We start from the raw sequence: 18,016 nt of genomic DNA, 5'->3' as shown, positions 1-18,016 counted from the left end.
ACCTCCTTTGTACAGTGGTGATCCGGAGTCATGCCGTGGTTTCATCAACCAGTGTGAAATCCAATTCACCCTGCTTCCAGGTCAGTTTGTCTCGGAGCGAGCAAAAGTGGGCTATATTATTACCCGCCTGCAAGGGAAAGCTCTGGAGTGGGCTTCTCCTCTCTGGGAGAAGGAGGATCCGGTAATCGATGATGCCAGGGCCTTCATCCCGGACCTACGCACAGTCTTTGATGCTCCCGGCCGGGCTACTTCTGCCTCGGCTCGTTTATTCCAGCTGCAGCAAGGGACTCGTTCTGTTCCTGAATACGCTATCGAGTTCCGAACTCTTGTGGCAGAAACTTCATGGAATAATGACGGATATCATGCCGCCTTCTATAACGGCCTGGCGATGCGCATCAAGAACGATCTCGTATCCCGTGAGATTCCTCCGCGATGGGAGGACCTTGTTGCGTTGGCTGTGAAGGTTGACACCCGACAGAGGGAGTTCCAAGTCGAACTTGACAGGGAACGTACTAGGAAGTTTTCCAGGTTCCAACCCACCCTGGCTCCACGCTTCCAAAGACCTCTACTTCCCAGTCCGACTTCCAACCTTTTCCCTCCTCCTCCTACGGCACCTGCTACTTCTCCTTTACCACCTGAAGAGCCAATGCAGATCGGGCGGGCACGCCTTTCCGAGCAGGAGAAGCTCCGGAGAAGGGCTGCTGGGTTATGCCTTTACTGTGGGGGAAGAGCCCACTTCGCCCAGGAATGCCCAGTGAAGCCGGGAAACTCCAAAGCCTAGGTAAGCTTGGGGAGACTTACCTGGGTGGAATTTGTCCTCCTCCCCATTCCTCTGCTCAACGGTTTCTTCTTCCTGTTCAAATCCAGTTCGGCTCCAGGAAGATCTCGTCTCAGGCCTTCCTCGATTCTGGTGCTGCGGGCAACTTCATGGATCGAGCCTTTGCTGATAACCATGCCATTCCGCTCCAACCCTTGGCAACTCCTCTCCGAGTCCTGGCGATTGATGACCGTCCTCTTTCCTCTGCCATCATCTCGCAGTCTACTCAGGAACTTTCATTCAAGGTGGGCACTATGCATTTGGAAAGACTGTCTTTTCTTCTCATTGACTGCCCCTCTACTCCTGTTGTCCTGGGATTGCCATGGCTGTGTATTCATAACCCGGTCATCGACTGGGCAAGCTCTCAAGTTTCCCGTTGGAGTCCATTTTGTGCACACAACTGTTCTGTTCCTGTTATCAAAGTTTCTTCAGTGTCTTCAAGTTCTTCTCTTCCTCCCGTGTACCAAGCCTTTTCCGATGTCTTTGATAAAAAGTCCGCTGAGACTCTCCCACCTCATCGTCCCTATGATTGTCCCATAGAACTGTTACCCGGCTCAATGCCTCCCCGTGGTCGCACTTATCCACTTTCCCCCTCCGAAACTTCGGCTATGAAGTCTTACATCCAGGAAAATCTTCAAAGAGGTTTTATTCGTCCTTCTACTTCCCCTGCTGGAGCAGGGTTCTTCTTTGTTGAGAAGAAAGACGGTAGTTTGCGGCCATGCATCGATTACAGGGGGTTAAATAAGATCACCGTAAAGAACAGATACCCTCTTCCTCTCATCTCTGAACTTTTTGATCAGCTCAAGGGGGCTAGTGTCTTTACTAAGCTGGATTTGCGTGGGGCCTACAACCTTATTCGGATCCGTGAGGGAGATGAATGGAAGACCGCTTTCAATACTCGTGATGGCCATTACGAGTATCTCGTCATGCCTTTTGGTCTTTGCAATGCTCCTGCGGTCTTCCAGGAATTAGTCAACGACGTTTTTCGTGACCTTTTGGGACAGTGTGTGGTCGTGTACTTAGACGACATTCTTATTTTTTCCAAAAACCTTTCTGATCATCGTTGCCATGTGCGGGAGGTTCTTTCCAGGTTGAGGAAAAACAATCTCTTTGCCAAAATGGAAAAATGTACCTTCGAAGTTTCTTCCATTCCTTTTCTTGGCTACATCATTTCTCCACAAGGTTTCAAGATGGATCCCGCCAAAGTTTCTGCAATTTTGGATTGGCCTCTTCCTACCAGCATCAAGGCAGTTCAGAGGTTTATTGGCTTCGCCAATTATTATAGACAATTTATCAAAAACTTTTCTTCCAAGATCCATCCAATTCTCGCCCTGATCCGTAAAGGGAATAAACCTCAACTCTGGCCCCCTCTAGCTCTCGAAGCCTTCAAGATTCTCAAGGAAGCCTTTTCTTCTGCTCCAATTCTCAGACACCCTGAACCCCTACAACCCTTCTTCATTGAAGTCGATGCCTCGGATGTAGGAGCTGGAGCAGTTCTGTCTCAAAGATCTTCTTCTGACGGTAAACTCCACCCTTGTGCCTTTTTCTCCAAAAAATTTTCTTATCCTGAGCAGAACTACGACGTTAAGCTGGCCTTGGAGGAATGGAGACATTTGCTTAAAGGTTCGTCTATTCCGGTGACAATCTTTACCGACCACAAGAACCTTGAATTTATTCAATCCCTCAAGCGCCTCAATCCCCGACAAGCCAGGTGGGCACTTTTCTTTTCTCGTTTTAATTTTACTATCACCTTTCGTCCTGGCTCCAGAAACAAGAAGGCTGATGCTCTGTCCAGAAGCTTTGCTCCTGAAGATTCCTGCCCCGAAGATCCTGTACCCATTGTGCCCTCTAGCAAGATTATTGCTGCCTTGTTTCCCTCCTGTGCCTCCCAGTTACTTTCTGCTCAATCTTCAGCTCCTGTGGAGACTCCTCTGGGCGTTGCCTTTGTGCCTCCAGAATTTCGTCATGCCATCCTTTCCCAGTCTCACAGTTCCAAACAGGCCGGTCATCCTGGGATTGAGAAGACAACAGAGCTCTTGTCTCGTTTGGTCTGGTGGCCGACCCTAAGGAAAGATGTCAAAGACTTTGTTTCATCCTGCTCCATTTGTGCTGTTTCCAAGTCCGGTCATTCCCCCCCCAAGGGTTTACTCTTGCCACTTCCCATTCCATCTCGACCTTGGACTCACTTGGCGATGGATTTTATTGTCGATCTTCCTGTTTCATCTGGTCACACTGTCATCTGGGTGGTGATCAACAGATTCAGCAAGATGGCTCATTTCACGCCTCTGCGAAAACTGCCTTCTGCCCCTGAACTTTCTGAACTTTTCATCAAACATATTTTTCGTCTCCATGGCTTTCCTGCTGAGATTGTGTCTGACCGGGGTTCCCAGTTTGTTTCCAAGTTCTGGAGATCCCTTTGCAAAGCTCTTAACATTTCCCTTCAATTTTCTTCTGCCTACCACCCACAGTCTAATGGAGCCGCAGAACGAGTCAATCAGGCCTTGGAACAGTTTCTTCGTTGTCATGTGTCCCTGTGCCAGGATGACTGGTCGGATCTTCTTCCCTGGGCTGAATTTGCTCACAACAACGCTCTGCATTCTTCTTCTCAGAAGTCTCCCTTCTTCTGTGTTTATGGTCTCAATCCTTTGGCGTTCTCCCAGGATCTTCTTCTTACCAATGTCCCTGCAGCCAATGACCAAGCGGCTCACATGTTGGCTATTTGGCATGCTACTGCGGCTAACTTAGAGAAGAGTTCCCTGGTGCAGAAAAGGTTTGCTGATAAAAGAAGGATTTCTTCCCCTCCATATACCCCTGGTGATAAAGTTTTTCTTTCCACTCGCAACATTCGTCTCAAGATTCCTACACCCAAGCTTGGTCCTAAATTCATCGGTCCCTTCCCTATCATCGAAATCATCAACCCTGTGGCTGTTCGTCTTCAACTTCCTCCTGAGCTACGGATACCCAATGTTTTTCATGTTTCCCTGCTTAAACCTGCTATGTCTTGTCCCTCTTCTTCTTCCTCTCCAGCTCCTATTTTGGTTGACGATCATCAAGAATTCGAAGTCAAGAGAATCTTGGACTCTCGTATTTCTAGGGGCATCCTTCAATATCTTATTGAGTGGAAGGGGTTCGGTCCAGAGGAGTGTTCTTGGGTGAGGAGTTCAGACGTACACGCACCTGTCCTGATTCGTAAGTTCCACAGACTCTTTCCTTCTTCCCCTAGCCTCGGTGGTCCTGAGGCCCCCCCTAAGGAGGGGGGTACTGTAATGGAAAGCAAGGAACTTACCCCACGGGACGTCCAAGATGGCGACCTCCTGCTCCACCATGCGGTCCTTCCTGGTCGCAATATGGCCGCGTCAGAAACGTGTCGCCCCAGGATTGGTCGCCGGCGACGGAATGGACGCCGGCGTCAGAATGTGCGTCAGGACGTCAACGTGAGGACGCCGGCGTCAGCGTCATGACGTCACGGCGTCAAGTTTTGGCGCCAACTTTGGACTATTTAGTCTCATTTTCCCTTTGTGTCCTTGCCCAATTATAGGTCTATTTCGTATAGTTCCTGGGTGTGATTCTGCTATTACTGATTATCTGTGTACCGACTTCTTGCCTGTTTAAACGATTCTGATCCTTGCCGCCTGTATTGACCATTTGCCTGCTTACGACTATTCTTATGATAAATCCTTTTGTACCGCGAACTTGGTGTTGTGTCTCCTCCTTGGTCCTCACTACCACTGAGCCTTCGGGCCGTGACAACAACATGTGGTCCTCCAATACAACATGTGGTCCTCCAATACAACATGTGGTCCTCCAATACAACATGTGGTCCTCCAATACAACATGTGGTCCTCCAATACAACATGTGGTCCTTCAATACAACATGCAGTCTTCCAATACAACAATTGCCATCAGGTTTGATTGAAGTACATGAATTTGTAGTGCTTTGCTGTTAAATGAGACTAAAGCTTAACAAAGAAGTAGGATCGAAATTATGCACATTATGCTTTGGGGTTCTGTACCTGCCCAAGGCCTCGAGTTCTATAGCATTGAAGATGTTAATACAAATGAGAGAACACGGTATCATGCTTTCCCACAGAGTCATGGTCAATGTCCACTCCATTCTGATGTCAAAGGCAAAAAAGGCTGTTCAAAAACTTGCAATACAAGAAGCATCTGCATAGTCAGCAAATGGCTGTAGAATCCATGCATGTTCAAAAAAAATCAAGCTTATTAGTTCAGTAGTAGGCAGGGGACATGCTAGCTTAAAGCATTTTGTTGGAAACACTAGCTACTTTATCAAACTCCAGTAGTAACCTTTCAGTCAAATAACCGGTCTAACCAAACAAATGGAAACATTACGTAATCAATATTTTAAAAAAAAAATCCTGCTAAACATTCAGCAGTTAAAACACATTAAAGTACATCATAAAGCATAACGTTAATGTTACTTTGGATACATTCATATCAAAATTGGCTCTAAATGCACGCTATATACTTAAAGGGGGAACTCCAGAAAAACATAACTTAAGCTTTTTGAACAGTAAACATAATTTCAAGCAACTTTGCAATATATATAATCAATTAAAATCTGCAGACTTTTCATGATTTTTAATGGTTTCTGACAGTTCCCTAAGCTTCCCTGAACATGTGATTTCAATAAGGAACGGAACATCACAGTGCAATGCATTGTGGGTTATTTAGTTCCTGCATGCTGTCTGTAACCTGTGGAGAATTTGTTACAATTTGTAACATCAGTGTTTTAGTCCCTCCTTCCCTGCTAGTATTTCAAATGATGCAGAAAGAGAGGAACTGTTAACCAGCTGGATTGCAGCATAGAAAATGGCATTTATTCATACTTTTTAAAGAAACGGTTATCTATACTGGGTATACAGTCATATGAAAAAGTTTGGGAACTTCTCTTAATTCTTTGGAGTTTTGTTTATCATTGGCTGAGCTTTCAAAGTAGCAACTTCCTTTTAATATATAGCATGACTTGAAACAGTAGTATTTCAGCAGTGACATGAAGTTTATTGGATTGACAGAAAATTTGCATCATACAATTAGACAGGTGCATAAATGTGGGTACCCCGACAGAGCTATTTCACCAATACTAAGTTGAGCCTCCTTTTGCAAATGTAACAGCCTCTAGAATCCTCCTATAGCCTTTGATGAGTGTCTGGATCCTGGATGGCTGTATTTTTGACCATTCATCCATATAAAGTCTCTCCAGTTCCGTTAAATATGATGGCTGCTGAGCATGGGCAGCCAGCTTCAAATCATCCCATAAATTTTCCATGATATTAAAGTCGGGTAACTGTGACGGCCAGAATATTGTACTTCTCCCTCTGTATAAATGCCTTTGTAGATTTTGAAGTGCGTTTAGGGTCATTGACTTGTTGCAATATCCAACCCCTGCGTAACTTCAACTTTGACTGATGCTTGAACATTATCCTGAAGAATTTGTTGATGATGTGTTGAATTCATCCGACCCTCGACTTTAATAAGGTACCCAGTCCCTGAACTAGCCACACAGCCCCAAAGCATGATGGATCCTCCAGCAAATTTGACAGTAGGTGTTTTTCTTGTAATGCCGTGTTCTTCTTCCTCCATGCAAAGCGATTTTTGTTATGAGTAAATAACTACATTTTTGTCTCGTCAGTCCAAAGCACTTTGTTCCAAAATGACTGTGGCTTGTCTAAATGAGCTTTTGCATACAACAACAACTCTGTTTGTGTTTATGTGAGTACAGAAAGGGCTTCTTTCTCATCACCCTACCATACAGAAGTTCTTTGTGCACATTTTGCTGAATTGTTGAACAATGTACACCATCTGCAGCAAGATGTTCTTGCAGGTATTTGGAGGTGATATTTGGGTTGTCTGTAATCATTCTCACAATCCTCTGCATATGCCGCTCCTGTATTTTTCTTGGCCTGCCAGACCTTCCAATTCCTGATTACATTCCTTACAGTTGATGCTGACAGTTTAAACCTCTGAGATAGCTTTTTGTAGCTTTCCCCTAAACCATGATACTAAACAATCTTTGTTTTCAGTTGTTTTGAGAGTTGTTTTGAGGATCCCATGCTGTCACTCTTCAGAGGAGAGTCAAACAGAAGTACAACTTGCAATTGGCCACCTTAAATACCCTTTATCATGATGGTACACACCTGCCTATCAAGTTCAACTAATCCAACCAATTTGGGGTTGGCAGTAATCCGTATTGAGCAGTTACATGCATTCAAATTAGCAAAATTACAAGGGTACCCAAATTTCTGCAATGCCAGTTTTTCACACTTGATTTAATTTCATACAACTTGAATACTGCTTCACTAAAAATCTTTGTTCAGAAAACACCCCAGTACTCCCTAGTTCCTGGGAAATGAAAGACGTTCCACTTTTATCTTTTTTGTTGAAAGTGGAGTAAATTATTATGCACACTTAGAGGGGTTCCCAAACTTTTCATATGACTGTATTAGGGGTTTCTGTGTTATGTGGGCAAATTTATCAAATTTTGGTTTGGAAGCCGGAGTTCCCCTTTAATTTATACTTATTTACTTAATGCATTTTTAGTAACAAGCTAAGATGAAATCGAGGGTTATTGATTACAGAAGATGCAAAAATTATAATAAATATAAAAGAACTCAGAAAAAATATAAATAACAAAAACTCTGTGACCAGCCTCACATATAATCAATTTAATTCAATCTATCAAACAATTCAGTTCCTATTCCCTGTTTATTCTAGGAGCAACACTCCCCAAGGTATCTATATCTAGAAAGCTGCTTTTTTGAGAAGGGAAATGTTGAGAACTTCTTTCCTAACATTGCACACATTCAATAACTTGAAAAGACCATCAACAGCTGCTCAGAGCCCACTGAGCATGTGCATGTCGCAGACACTTTCCAATATGGTAACCTCTTGTGACAGGTTTGAAATCCTGGATCATTTGTTCTTATTGAGAATCTGAAACTTTAGGCTGGTGCAATAAGGTCATTATATAAAATATGGTATTTTTAGCCATATTCATTTTTAGGGTTCAGTTCTTCTTTAAAAGAGATCTGCCCCACTACACTTTTGGTATAAGTTTTGGTATGCATCCAATGATTTACAGATTTGCTGAACCTTAGAGGCTAGTGTAGTAAGTTCAGTAAATAAAATAATAGTATTTGTAGTGCAATTGTTTTTATGGTTTAGTTCTCCTTTAAATCTTGTTGGCAAATTATTAACCCATTTCTACTTAAGCAATAAAACATTACTTTATACTAGGCATATACCTCTTGCAAGACAGACTACAGTTTAAAAGAAGCTACATTTCATGAGGACATTTTACTATCATGTTGTATCTCTATGAAACTGCAATATCTTTTGTTTTATTTGAGTTATAAGAATATCAGACCTTTGTACAGTGGTAACCATTTTTGGCATTCACATTATAAATGTATTTGGGTATTTGACCCCCCAGGTCCCTACTCCACCTTCTTGGATCACTTTGCTGCCTGGCTTCCATACTTTCTCTCCAGTGAGACACCTGCTCTCGTTTTAGGGGACTTCAACATCCCCATTGACAACTCTGCTTCTGCTGCCACCTCTAAACTTCTCTCTCTAACAGCTTCATTTGGTCTCTCTCAGTGGACCGACTCACCTACCCACATCGAGGGTCATGCTCTTGACCTTATATTCTGCCACTCATGCTGCCCATCCAACTTAATAAACTCTCCCTACCCTCTGTCTGACCATCATCTACTCTCCTTTCAGATACTGCTTTCACCTGCACCTTCACAACCATCTCTCTCTACCCACACGTACAGAAACCTTAATGCCTTTGAACCACAACAATTATCAACAGTATCAGCACAATCCATATCTCATATTAATAGTCTCTCCTGTCCCAATATGGCAGCTTCTCTCTACAACGATGCCCTTTCAACAGCACTTGACTCCCTTGCACCTTCTATCACCCGTCACAGCCGGCCAGCTAAACCCCAACCCTGGCACACTAGTGTAACACGGTACCTCAGAAGATGTAGTAGATCAGCTGAGCGACGGTGGAGAAAGTCACGAACTGATCCTGATTTCATCCACTTCAAATTCATGCTCTCCTGCTATAACCGAGCTCTATCATTAGCCAAAGAACAATACTTCTCTTATCTAATATCTACTATGTCCTCCAAACCACAGCAGCTGTTTGCCACATTTAACTCACTCCTATGCCCCCCTCCACCTCCTCCACCTATTAATGTTACTGCCCAAGACCTTGCTCATTTCTTTAATGAAAAAATCGATCTCATTAGGCTGAGCATACCGTCCGACAACAATCTCAGACCAACGTGCAGTCCACTCACATCTACTTTACACTCCTTCACCCCTGCAACTCTAGATGAAGTCAGCAAACTTCTAGCCAGCTCAAAACCCACCACCTGCTCCCTTGACCCCATACCCTCTCGCCTTCTCCACCCAATCTCTGATACACTCTCTCCTGCACTTACCCACCTATTCAATCTTTCACTCTCTACTGGTACCTTTCCATCATTATACAAACAAGCACTAATCACTCCTATCCTCAAAAAACCTTCCCTTGATCCCAGCTCTCCCACTAACTATCGACCGGTCTCCCTTCTTCCATTCGCCTCCAAATTACTAGAAAGGCTGGTTTATAAACACCTGATCCAGCATCTCACTCACAACTCCCTCCTCGACCCCTTGCAATCGGGCTTCCGCCCATCACACTCGACTGAAACTGCCCTCACCAAAGTAACCAATGATTTTCTATTGGCAAAGTCTAAAGGTCATTATTCCACTCTAATCCTTCTAGATCTCTCTGCAGCCTTTGACACAGTTGACCACACACTCCTCCTTGACATTCTACACTCAGCTGGCATTCGGGACACTGCTCTTTCATGGTTTACATCTTATCTGTCTGACCGTTCCTTTAAAGTTTCCTTCTCTAACTCTGCTTCAACTACTTTCCCACTCTCTGTTGGAGTTCCTCAAGGCTCTGTTCTTGGCCCCCTGCTGTTCTCGCTCTATACAACTTCACTAGGAAAACTCATCCAGTCATTTGGACTTCAGTATCACCTTTATGCTGATGACACCCAAGGTAGAAACTGTGTAGATTTGCGCTCTGCCTTACTTCCTTCTCAGTTGTATGCATCAATCCTCTCACAGAGATGTACCAATCATCCCAGGATATCCACTAAAAGTTGAAAAAGAGGAGAGCACTCATACGCAGATTAACCGCTTGTGATTATTTATTATTCATGCTGCTATTCATGACACCCAACTCTACTTGTCTACTCCTGATCTTTCTAATTCTGTCCTTTCCCAAGTCACAGACTGTCTCTCTGCTGTCTCCGCCTGGATGTCACAGCGCCACCTGAAACTGAACCTTTCTAAAACAGAACTCATTATATTTCCTCCAAGATCTTCCCCTGTCCCTCAGATATCACTCACCGTAAACAACACCACCTTTCATTCCACCACACAGGCACGCTGCCTAGGAGTTATCTTAGACTCTCATCTGTCTTTTTCACCACACATTCAAACACTTGCAAAATCTTGCCGTATTCAACTGCGCAACATTGCTCGAATACGACCCTATCTCAGTTCAGAATCAACTAAAACACTGATTCAGTCTCATCATCTCCCGCCTTGATTACTGCAACTTACTCCTCACAGGTATTCCAACAAGTCACCTTTCACAACTGCAATCTGTTCTAAACGCGGCCGCTAGACTCATTCATCTAGCTCGCCGCTCATCATCAGCTGCTCCCATATGTATGTCCCTTCACTGGCTCCCAATCTCTTCTAGAATCAAATTCAAATTACTTACACTCACATTCAAGGCCCTTAATAATGAAACCCCTCCCTATATTTCATCTCTAATCTCCAAATACACTCCTTCACGAAACCTACGCTCTGCTTCTGATCTTCGCCTCACTTCTCCTCTGGTCACTTCTGCCCATTCTCGTCTACAAGACTTCTCTCGGGCTTCTGCTTTTCTCTGGAACTCTCTGCCGCAAGCTGTCAGACTTTCTCCTTCCTTCCAAACTTTCAAGCGCTCCTTAAAGACCCATCTGTTTAAAGAGGCCTATTCGATGTACCTTAATTAATCATTGCTGTATCAAAAATGACAAAGTGTTTATATAATCCTAATGTCTCAATTGTACCCTAACCTTTTAGTTTGTAAACCCTATTGTACTCTGTAATCCTTGTCTGTTATCCACCATTTATTCCCTGTTTGCTATAACTGCAGTAAAGCACTGCGTATCTTGACAGCGCTATATAAATATATGATGATGATGATGATGATGATTTAGTAAGCAGAATAAGGAGTAAAAGCTTGTCACTTATTTTTTTTTAACAAATCTGTATTACTTTGTACTTTCTGCTAGATTTTGAATTTAGCTGACCAACAAGAGGCCATCTTAAAATATGTGGTAAGTTGTCAGCCTTTTCTTTCAGGTACTGTTTCAGAAATTGAAATAGCAATCATAACCCATGTTTTTCAAATCAATCTTTCACAGGTTTGTTATATAGATTACAGGGAAATATTTCTCTAATATATAGCTATAGAAATTTTATTTTGTCATGCAGTTTTGGGACCTGTTATTCAGAATACATGCAATAAAATAACTTTTACAAATGTATAAAATATATGAAATGTTTCTATAATTTTTAATATGATAAAAAAAAAGTCTGTCATTGAAACATGTTATACTATAAAATACAGAGTACAGGAGATATGGCATCTGGACTTGTGAAGCTCAAAATCTGAGAAAGCGAAAGCATTAATATACTTCAAATCTGCTTAAAGAATAGCTCTTTCACTAGAACCCACAGATCTGTTTGTCATTCACAGGGTCTTCCCCCCAGTGTTGCTAATAAGTCTGGCAATTTTAAGCCCAGGTGGGAATAATGTCACCACTGTCTCCCGAATGTGTTGCTATGTAGTGTATATATAGTGTGATTTTACTATTAATAAACACATAACATGACATGATAAATGTAGTGCATATTACACTTAACTGTCATGTGAATAAAACAAGAATATGTTTGCACATATCAATATTAGATCTTAATTTAAACACTATAGATAGTGTTAAAGGTGAGGTGATTTAATGATGAAAGGAAATTTTAATGCAATTATTTATTCAACAATTTATATATATATATATATATATATATATATATATATATATATATATATATATATATATATATATATATATATATATATATATATATATATATATATATATATATATATAGCTACTTATGTGTTTACCTATGATAAAAAAGGCTCCCATTATGAGCTGTAGTAGGTATATAAATACTCTAAATACAGTGGTGCAATAAAAAAAAATTTAAGCCACAATCATCACTTTCATTAAAGTTTACTCTTGGGCTAACTACTCTTGGGTTAGCAACTACTTTCTGCCCCATGAATTTGTGTTCTTTGACCGGCACCGGTAACAATTATTCCAACACAACTGATTTGAACACTTTATTTTAAAGATAGGATGACTTTAAACCCCCAAAAAATAATCATTTACATAGGAAGGGTAAGGTGGTCAGCAAAAGATCCTAGATGAGCTCTTTATAATCATGCAAATTACATTTCAAAGTTTATTGAATAAAAAGGAGTGTCAGCATATATAAATGTCATCTTTGCTTACAATATTGTATTACAATGACATGTTTCACATTGCATAGGTGATAGGAACACATAACCTTTTGTATTATACAGTAACTTTAGCAACATTATTTATTTTCCCTTGTCATGTTGAATCCGTTGGGTCTTATTGTTAAGTAGTTAGTTCCAACCATTTACCCCAAATTTTTTGAACTTTTTAGTGGAACCTCTAGATTTGTATATAAAATTTTCCAATGTGCATAGATGGTTGACTTCAGACAGCCATTGTGAATGCATAGGAGGCAGTGACTCTTTCCACCTTCTAATTATTAGATTTTTCCATGACTAGCATACTTAATATTGTTTGTACAATTCTTTAAGCCCTACATGCAGCAGACATGCTCGGGGGGTTCTTGGGACTTACCCTTCTAGGACTGAGTCTAGCTTGTCCAGGAGCTTAGTCCAATATGAGGCCAGTGCTGTACAGTCCCACACCATATGAAACAGTGTGGCAGAGTGACATCTAGGACTTTCAGAAGAAGTTTGCCCTGTAATTAAGAGAAGCCATAAGTGAGGAGTCTAGAACCTCTTCCCATTCGCCATTGTCTATAGGTCTCAGGTCGGTTTCCCATTTCCCCCTCAATTTTTCCAGTGACTTGTTGAATAGTTTATCATGAAGAGCTGCATATATATTTGTTATTAGACCTTTAGAGGAACTTTGCATTTCTTGTTCTAGAACTAGATTTTGGGATATCTGGATCGGCTGTTTATTTTGTTGAGTTGTCACTTGACCTTCTTCCCACTATGTCTCTTACCACATAGCACTTAAGCTCTTTGTCCTATGCCTCTGTATATATTTGTGATTGTCTCCCTATGTACCCATGTATACGTATATATATATATATATATATATATATATATATATATATATATATATATATATATATATATATATATATATATATATATATATATATATAACCGAACCAGATCCGCACACCGTCAGTGTAAAAATGCAATAACCCGGGTGCTGCTCCAAGGAAAAACTGCACAAGAGCGTAGAATCGGATATAGCACTCCTGGGATTTTTTAAAAGTTCAATTTTTATTCCATGCTTATAAAATTAATCAACGTTTCGGCTACTGTCTAGAGCCTTTGTCAAGATACTAGCAACAATTCTAGTAGCGAGCGTGGAGAGGAGCAAGTGAAGGAGATGTGGAAATGATTCAGGGATAGGGGTTATGTTACAACACTCAAGAGAGCCCTAACTATAGCCCGAGAGAGAGTTCATCGGCCTCACAATAATTCCAATAGTGAGCATATGACTTTTGTTACTAGATATAACACCTCTTCTGAGAGAGTAAGACATATGGTGAAGAGTAATTGGTCAATTATTAGAGCTGATAAAGATTTGGCTAAGTTATGCCCTAACCCTACAATTATGGCTTACACCAGGGGACATAACCTACGAGACTTGCTGGTACTAACTGACCCGGTGAAATGTTACCAAAAACATCAGCAGATGTGGCTGACGTCAGGTAAATTGGGATGTTTCAGATGCCCCAGTTGTACGTCTTGTAGGTATATGTCACCTGGCGAGACTTTTCACCATCCTCACACAGGACAAAATATCAAAATTAAACACTGTATCACATGTACTACCACACATGTTGTATATATGATTACTTGCCCCTGCGGTTTAGCTTATGTAGGGAAGACAGATTTGACTTTGAGGATCCGGATGGACGGACATAGATCTGCTATTAGCACAGCATTCAGGGATAATCAGACAGTAAAACCAGTTGCAAAACATTATCTGGAGATGGGCCACAGGTTGCCTACATTTAGATATATTGGCATTGATCATGTCCCTGAGCCAAGAAGAGGAGGAGATAGATCCCAGTTGCTGTTACAGCGTGAAACATATTGGATTAAGCGTTTGGATACTATGTCCCCTAATGGACTCAATGAACAATGTTACTTTAACTGCTTCCTTAATACTAGATAAGCTGTGCAAGACACTAGTTGTTCTAGGATTTAACGTATAATTTTGAACTCTGCATTTATTTATAGCATGTACCTTTTTTTGATGCAATTTTTGTATTTATGATTAACCGATTTATGACATTACTATGCGTGTATGTATGTGATATTTTATAGAGGGTTAATTTATACAGTGCCTATGGGGGTTAAAGAGAGGTGTGTCCATGATGGTGGATTTGTGACAGGGTTGAGGGTAACACCCAGGGTGGGCCTTTAAATGGGGCATGTTAAATTGATTTTTTTAATCTTGACAAAGGCTCTAGACAGTAGCCGAAACGTTGATTTATTTTATAAGCATGGAATAAAAATGTAACTTTTAAAAAATCCCAGGAGTGCTATATCTGATTCTATATATATATATATATATATATATATATATATATATATATATATATATATATATATATATATATATATATATATATATATATATATATATATATATATATTTTATATATATATATTTTATATATATAATTATTTGGATGGGTGGCACACCGCTTCTCAACTTCACCCAGTTGCACGGTTAAAGTATCACATATGCACTCTCAAATGAACCAGCAACACAGGGATATTTTTCAAAAGTAGAAAGTGTATTTTTTGAAAAATATCCCTGTGTTGCATGTTCATTTGAGAGTGTGTGTATGTATATATATATATATATATATATATATATATATATATGTGTGTATATATATATATATATATATATGTATATATATGTATATATATATATGTATGTAGCTGAAAACCTTGCTTAAGGCTATCAAACTTGACCATTTCTCCTTGTTCCCATACAGCACCAATATTATGAATACCACAATTTTTTCAGACCTGCTTTTCCCCAGTTTTGCAATACCTGGGAACCTATAGATACACCATAGTGGGGTTTGTGCAAAGTGACCATTAAATTGTAAAATTTGCGTTGCTTTAAACCAGGGCTGTCCAACTGGCGGCCCCCCTTTATATGGCCCTCCACATCAAAATCTGCCTGCTGTGTCTGTTTCCCATATGTAAACTTTAAAAGGCATCACTACAGAGATTGACTGGCCCCTGCATTGTTTAAACCTCAAATTCACACTGTAACCCCCTGTATTGTTCACACCTGTGATCCCCCTGTATTGTTCACACTTGTGACACCTCTATTGTTTATATCCTAAAGCCCTGTACTGTTCACACCTGGACCCAGACTGAAACTGCCCACATTGTTCACCTGTTCACACCTTATTCAAAATGCTAATGGCACCAGCACTGTGTCACTGTATATAGTACATATAAGGGTAAGGCCACACTAAGCGATAGCGCGGCGATTTGACTCGCGGCGACTTTTCGCCGCGACTTTTAAACGGCAATCGCTGGCGAAACTTTGGCGCTGGCGTCTATGGGGAATCGCTGCGTAAAACACACGCGGCGATCTTTTTTCTATTGTCGCTCGAAATCGCCTCGCTAGGCGATTTCAAGCGACAATAGAAAAAAGATCGCCGCGTGTGTTTTTACGCTGGCGATTTTGCGCGATTCCCCATAGACGCCAGCGCCAAAGTTTCGCCAGCGATTGCGGATTAAAAGTCGCGGCGAAAAGTCGCGGCGAGTCAAATCGCCGCGCTATCGCTTAGTGTGGCCTTACCCTTAGACTGGTCCTGATTCTTGTCTCCTGCTCTGTTCTGCCTTCCATATGCTACCTGTGTGTGTCATACTTTGGTATTTGTTCTGGGGGTTTGTTAGCAATTGAAAATTGTTAGTGGCCCCTAAGGTGTTTAATCATATGCTGGGGTACTGTATTATACAAATGGGAGGAGGAGGCATATGCATTTATGGGTATGTTTAATATGACTTAGCTTTTTTTTACATATGAGTGACATCCTTGCCAGGGCAGGCACAAGGTATTTTGGCACCCTAGGCAAGAGTTTCAATCAGTGCCCCCTGTCCTGCATTACCATTTCCCACCTTACCATGATGGTTTTTAAATAGAGTGCAAGAAAGTGTACAACATTTTTTTAATTTATATTACTGCTCCCTATACCTGTACCAGTAAACCCAGCAGCCATCCATAATACACCCCGCCCATACCTGTGCAAGCAAGCTCAGCAGCCATCCATCATACAGCCCTCCTGCAGCCATCATATTGCCCCCAATCTTTACCTGTGCCAGCAGCAGCCAAAAATAAATCTGATCACATCATATTGCCCCCAAGTATTTATGTACCTGTGCCAGCAGCAACAGCAAACATATGGCCCCCAAATCTGTACCTGGCTGTTCCAGCAGGAAGCTTCACACTTTACAGTAATAGAAAGAAAGTCTTCAGTTCAGTGCAACTGTGCAAGGCTGAAAGCAGCGAAAGCGAGCCACACCAAGCAGGCCGCCAGCTCTCTGCCTCTCTCTGTCACCCAACACATCAGGGACGTCATTGACGCGTGTACGCACGTCACGCTGCACCACACAGAAGGAGCTATTACTTGCCGGCGATAGGGAGACGTTGAAGGAGATGGATTCCACCCAACTGGGTGACCATGATTACTGAAACAAATGATCAAATAAACGCTTGAAAAAAATCTCCTTAAAAGTGCACCCCTCAATGATGGTGCCCTAGACAGCCGCCTACTCTCCCTACCACTAGTTCCGGCCCTGATCCCTGCAGTGAGCACCAACCATTTGTTTTTTTGGTGTGCTATTAATATGGACATGGTCTTGCGGTAACATGGGTGTGGTTTAAAGTAGTTGTGGTCTAAAAACAGGGAGTGGCTAACACTGGTTTCCGTTATCGACCCTCCACCATGTAGATTAGAAAAATTCCGGCCCTCGGTACCATAGAAGTTGGACAGCACTGCCTTAAGCCATACCGGGCATGTTGTATCACTACATTTTGGTATGCCGTGTTTAATGGCTATTAAATGAACAGCCATCGTAAGGGAGTGTAACACCGTAACACATGCCAGTTTGGGCAGGAGAATTATCTTAAGTGATTCCCATGCCTTGATCTTATTCGTTATAGTTCCTCTCATTGGATGTATATTTAACTTATAGTATTCTGTTAGGGGTAGCTTGACCATCACTCCCAAATATGTAAACTGATGCACCAGCTGGAACGGTAAGGCCAGAGGGTTTTAAGGATCTGGGAATGGGTCAACCGGAAGGATTACTGATTTAGTGGGACTTGTTACTAGGCCCGATATGTGTGCAAAGGTATTGGTTAAGTTGGACACAGTCTGGGGCGAGTTTGCCCAGTCTCCTAGGTATATTAAAGCGATACTGTCATGGGGAAAAAAAGATTTTCTAAATAAATCAGTTAATAGTGATGCTCCAGCAGAATTCTGCACTGAAATCCATTTCTCAAAAGAGCAAACAGATTTTTTTATATTCAATTTTGAAATCTGACATGGGGCTAGACATTTTGTCAATTTCCCAGCTGCCCCTGGTCATGTGACTTGTGCCTGCACTTTAGGAGAGAAATGCTTTCTGGCAGGCTGCTGTTTTTCCTTCTCAATGTAACTGAATGTGTCTCAGTGGGACATGGGTTTTTACTATTGATTGCTGTT

General features: G+C 41.6%; 1 protein-coding gene across 7 annotated transcripts in view; it reads left to right on the top strand.

Annotated features, from left to right (window-relative positions):
• The window catches only part of LOC108719053, a 121,589-nt gene that overhangs the window by 58,696 nt on the left and 44,877 nt on the right, over positions 1–18,016 (top strand). For 6 of the 7 annotated variants that reach the window (XM_041566205.1, XM_041566203.1, XM_041566209.1 and 3 more), the window contains one exon: positions 11,200–11,244. The exons of the other annotated variant lie outside the window; for it this stretch is intronic. In XM_041566205.1, the coding sequence (XP_041422139.1) occupies positions 11,200–11,244 (45 nt within the window). The remainder of the gene's footprint in view (positions 1–11,199; positions 11,245–18,016) is intronic. 7 annotated transcript variants of the gene reach the window in all.

This window comes from Xenopus laevis, chromosome 6L (genome assembly GCF_017654675.1).
Source record: "Xenopus laevis strain J_2021 chromosome 6L, Xenopus_laevis_v10.1, whole genome shotgun sequence".
Taxonomy (NCBI): Eukaryota; Metazoa; Chordata; class Amphibia; order Anura; family Pipidae; genus Xenopus; species Xenopus laevis.
The sequence above is the reverse complement of the archived record's forward strand: the minus strand, read 5'-3'. Positions and strand labels throughout refer to the sequence as shown.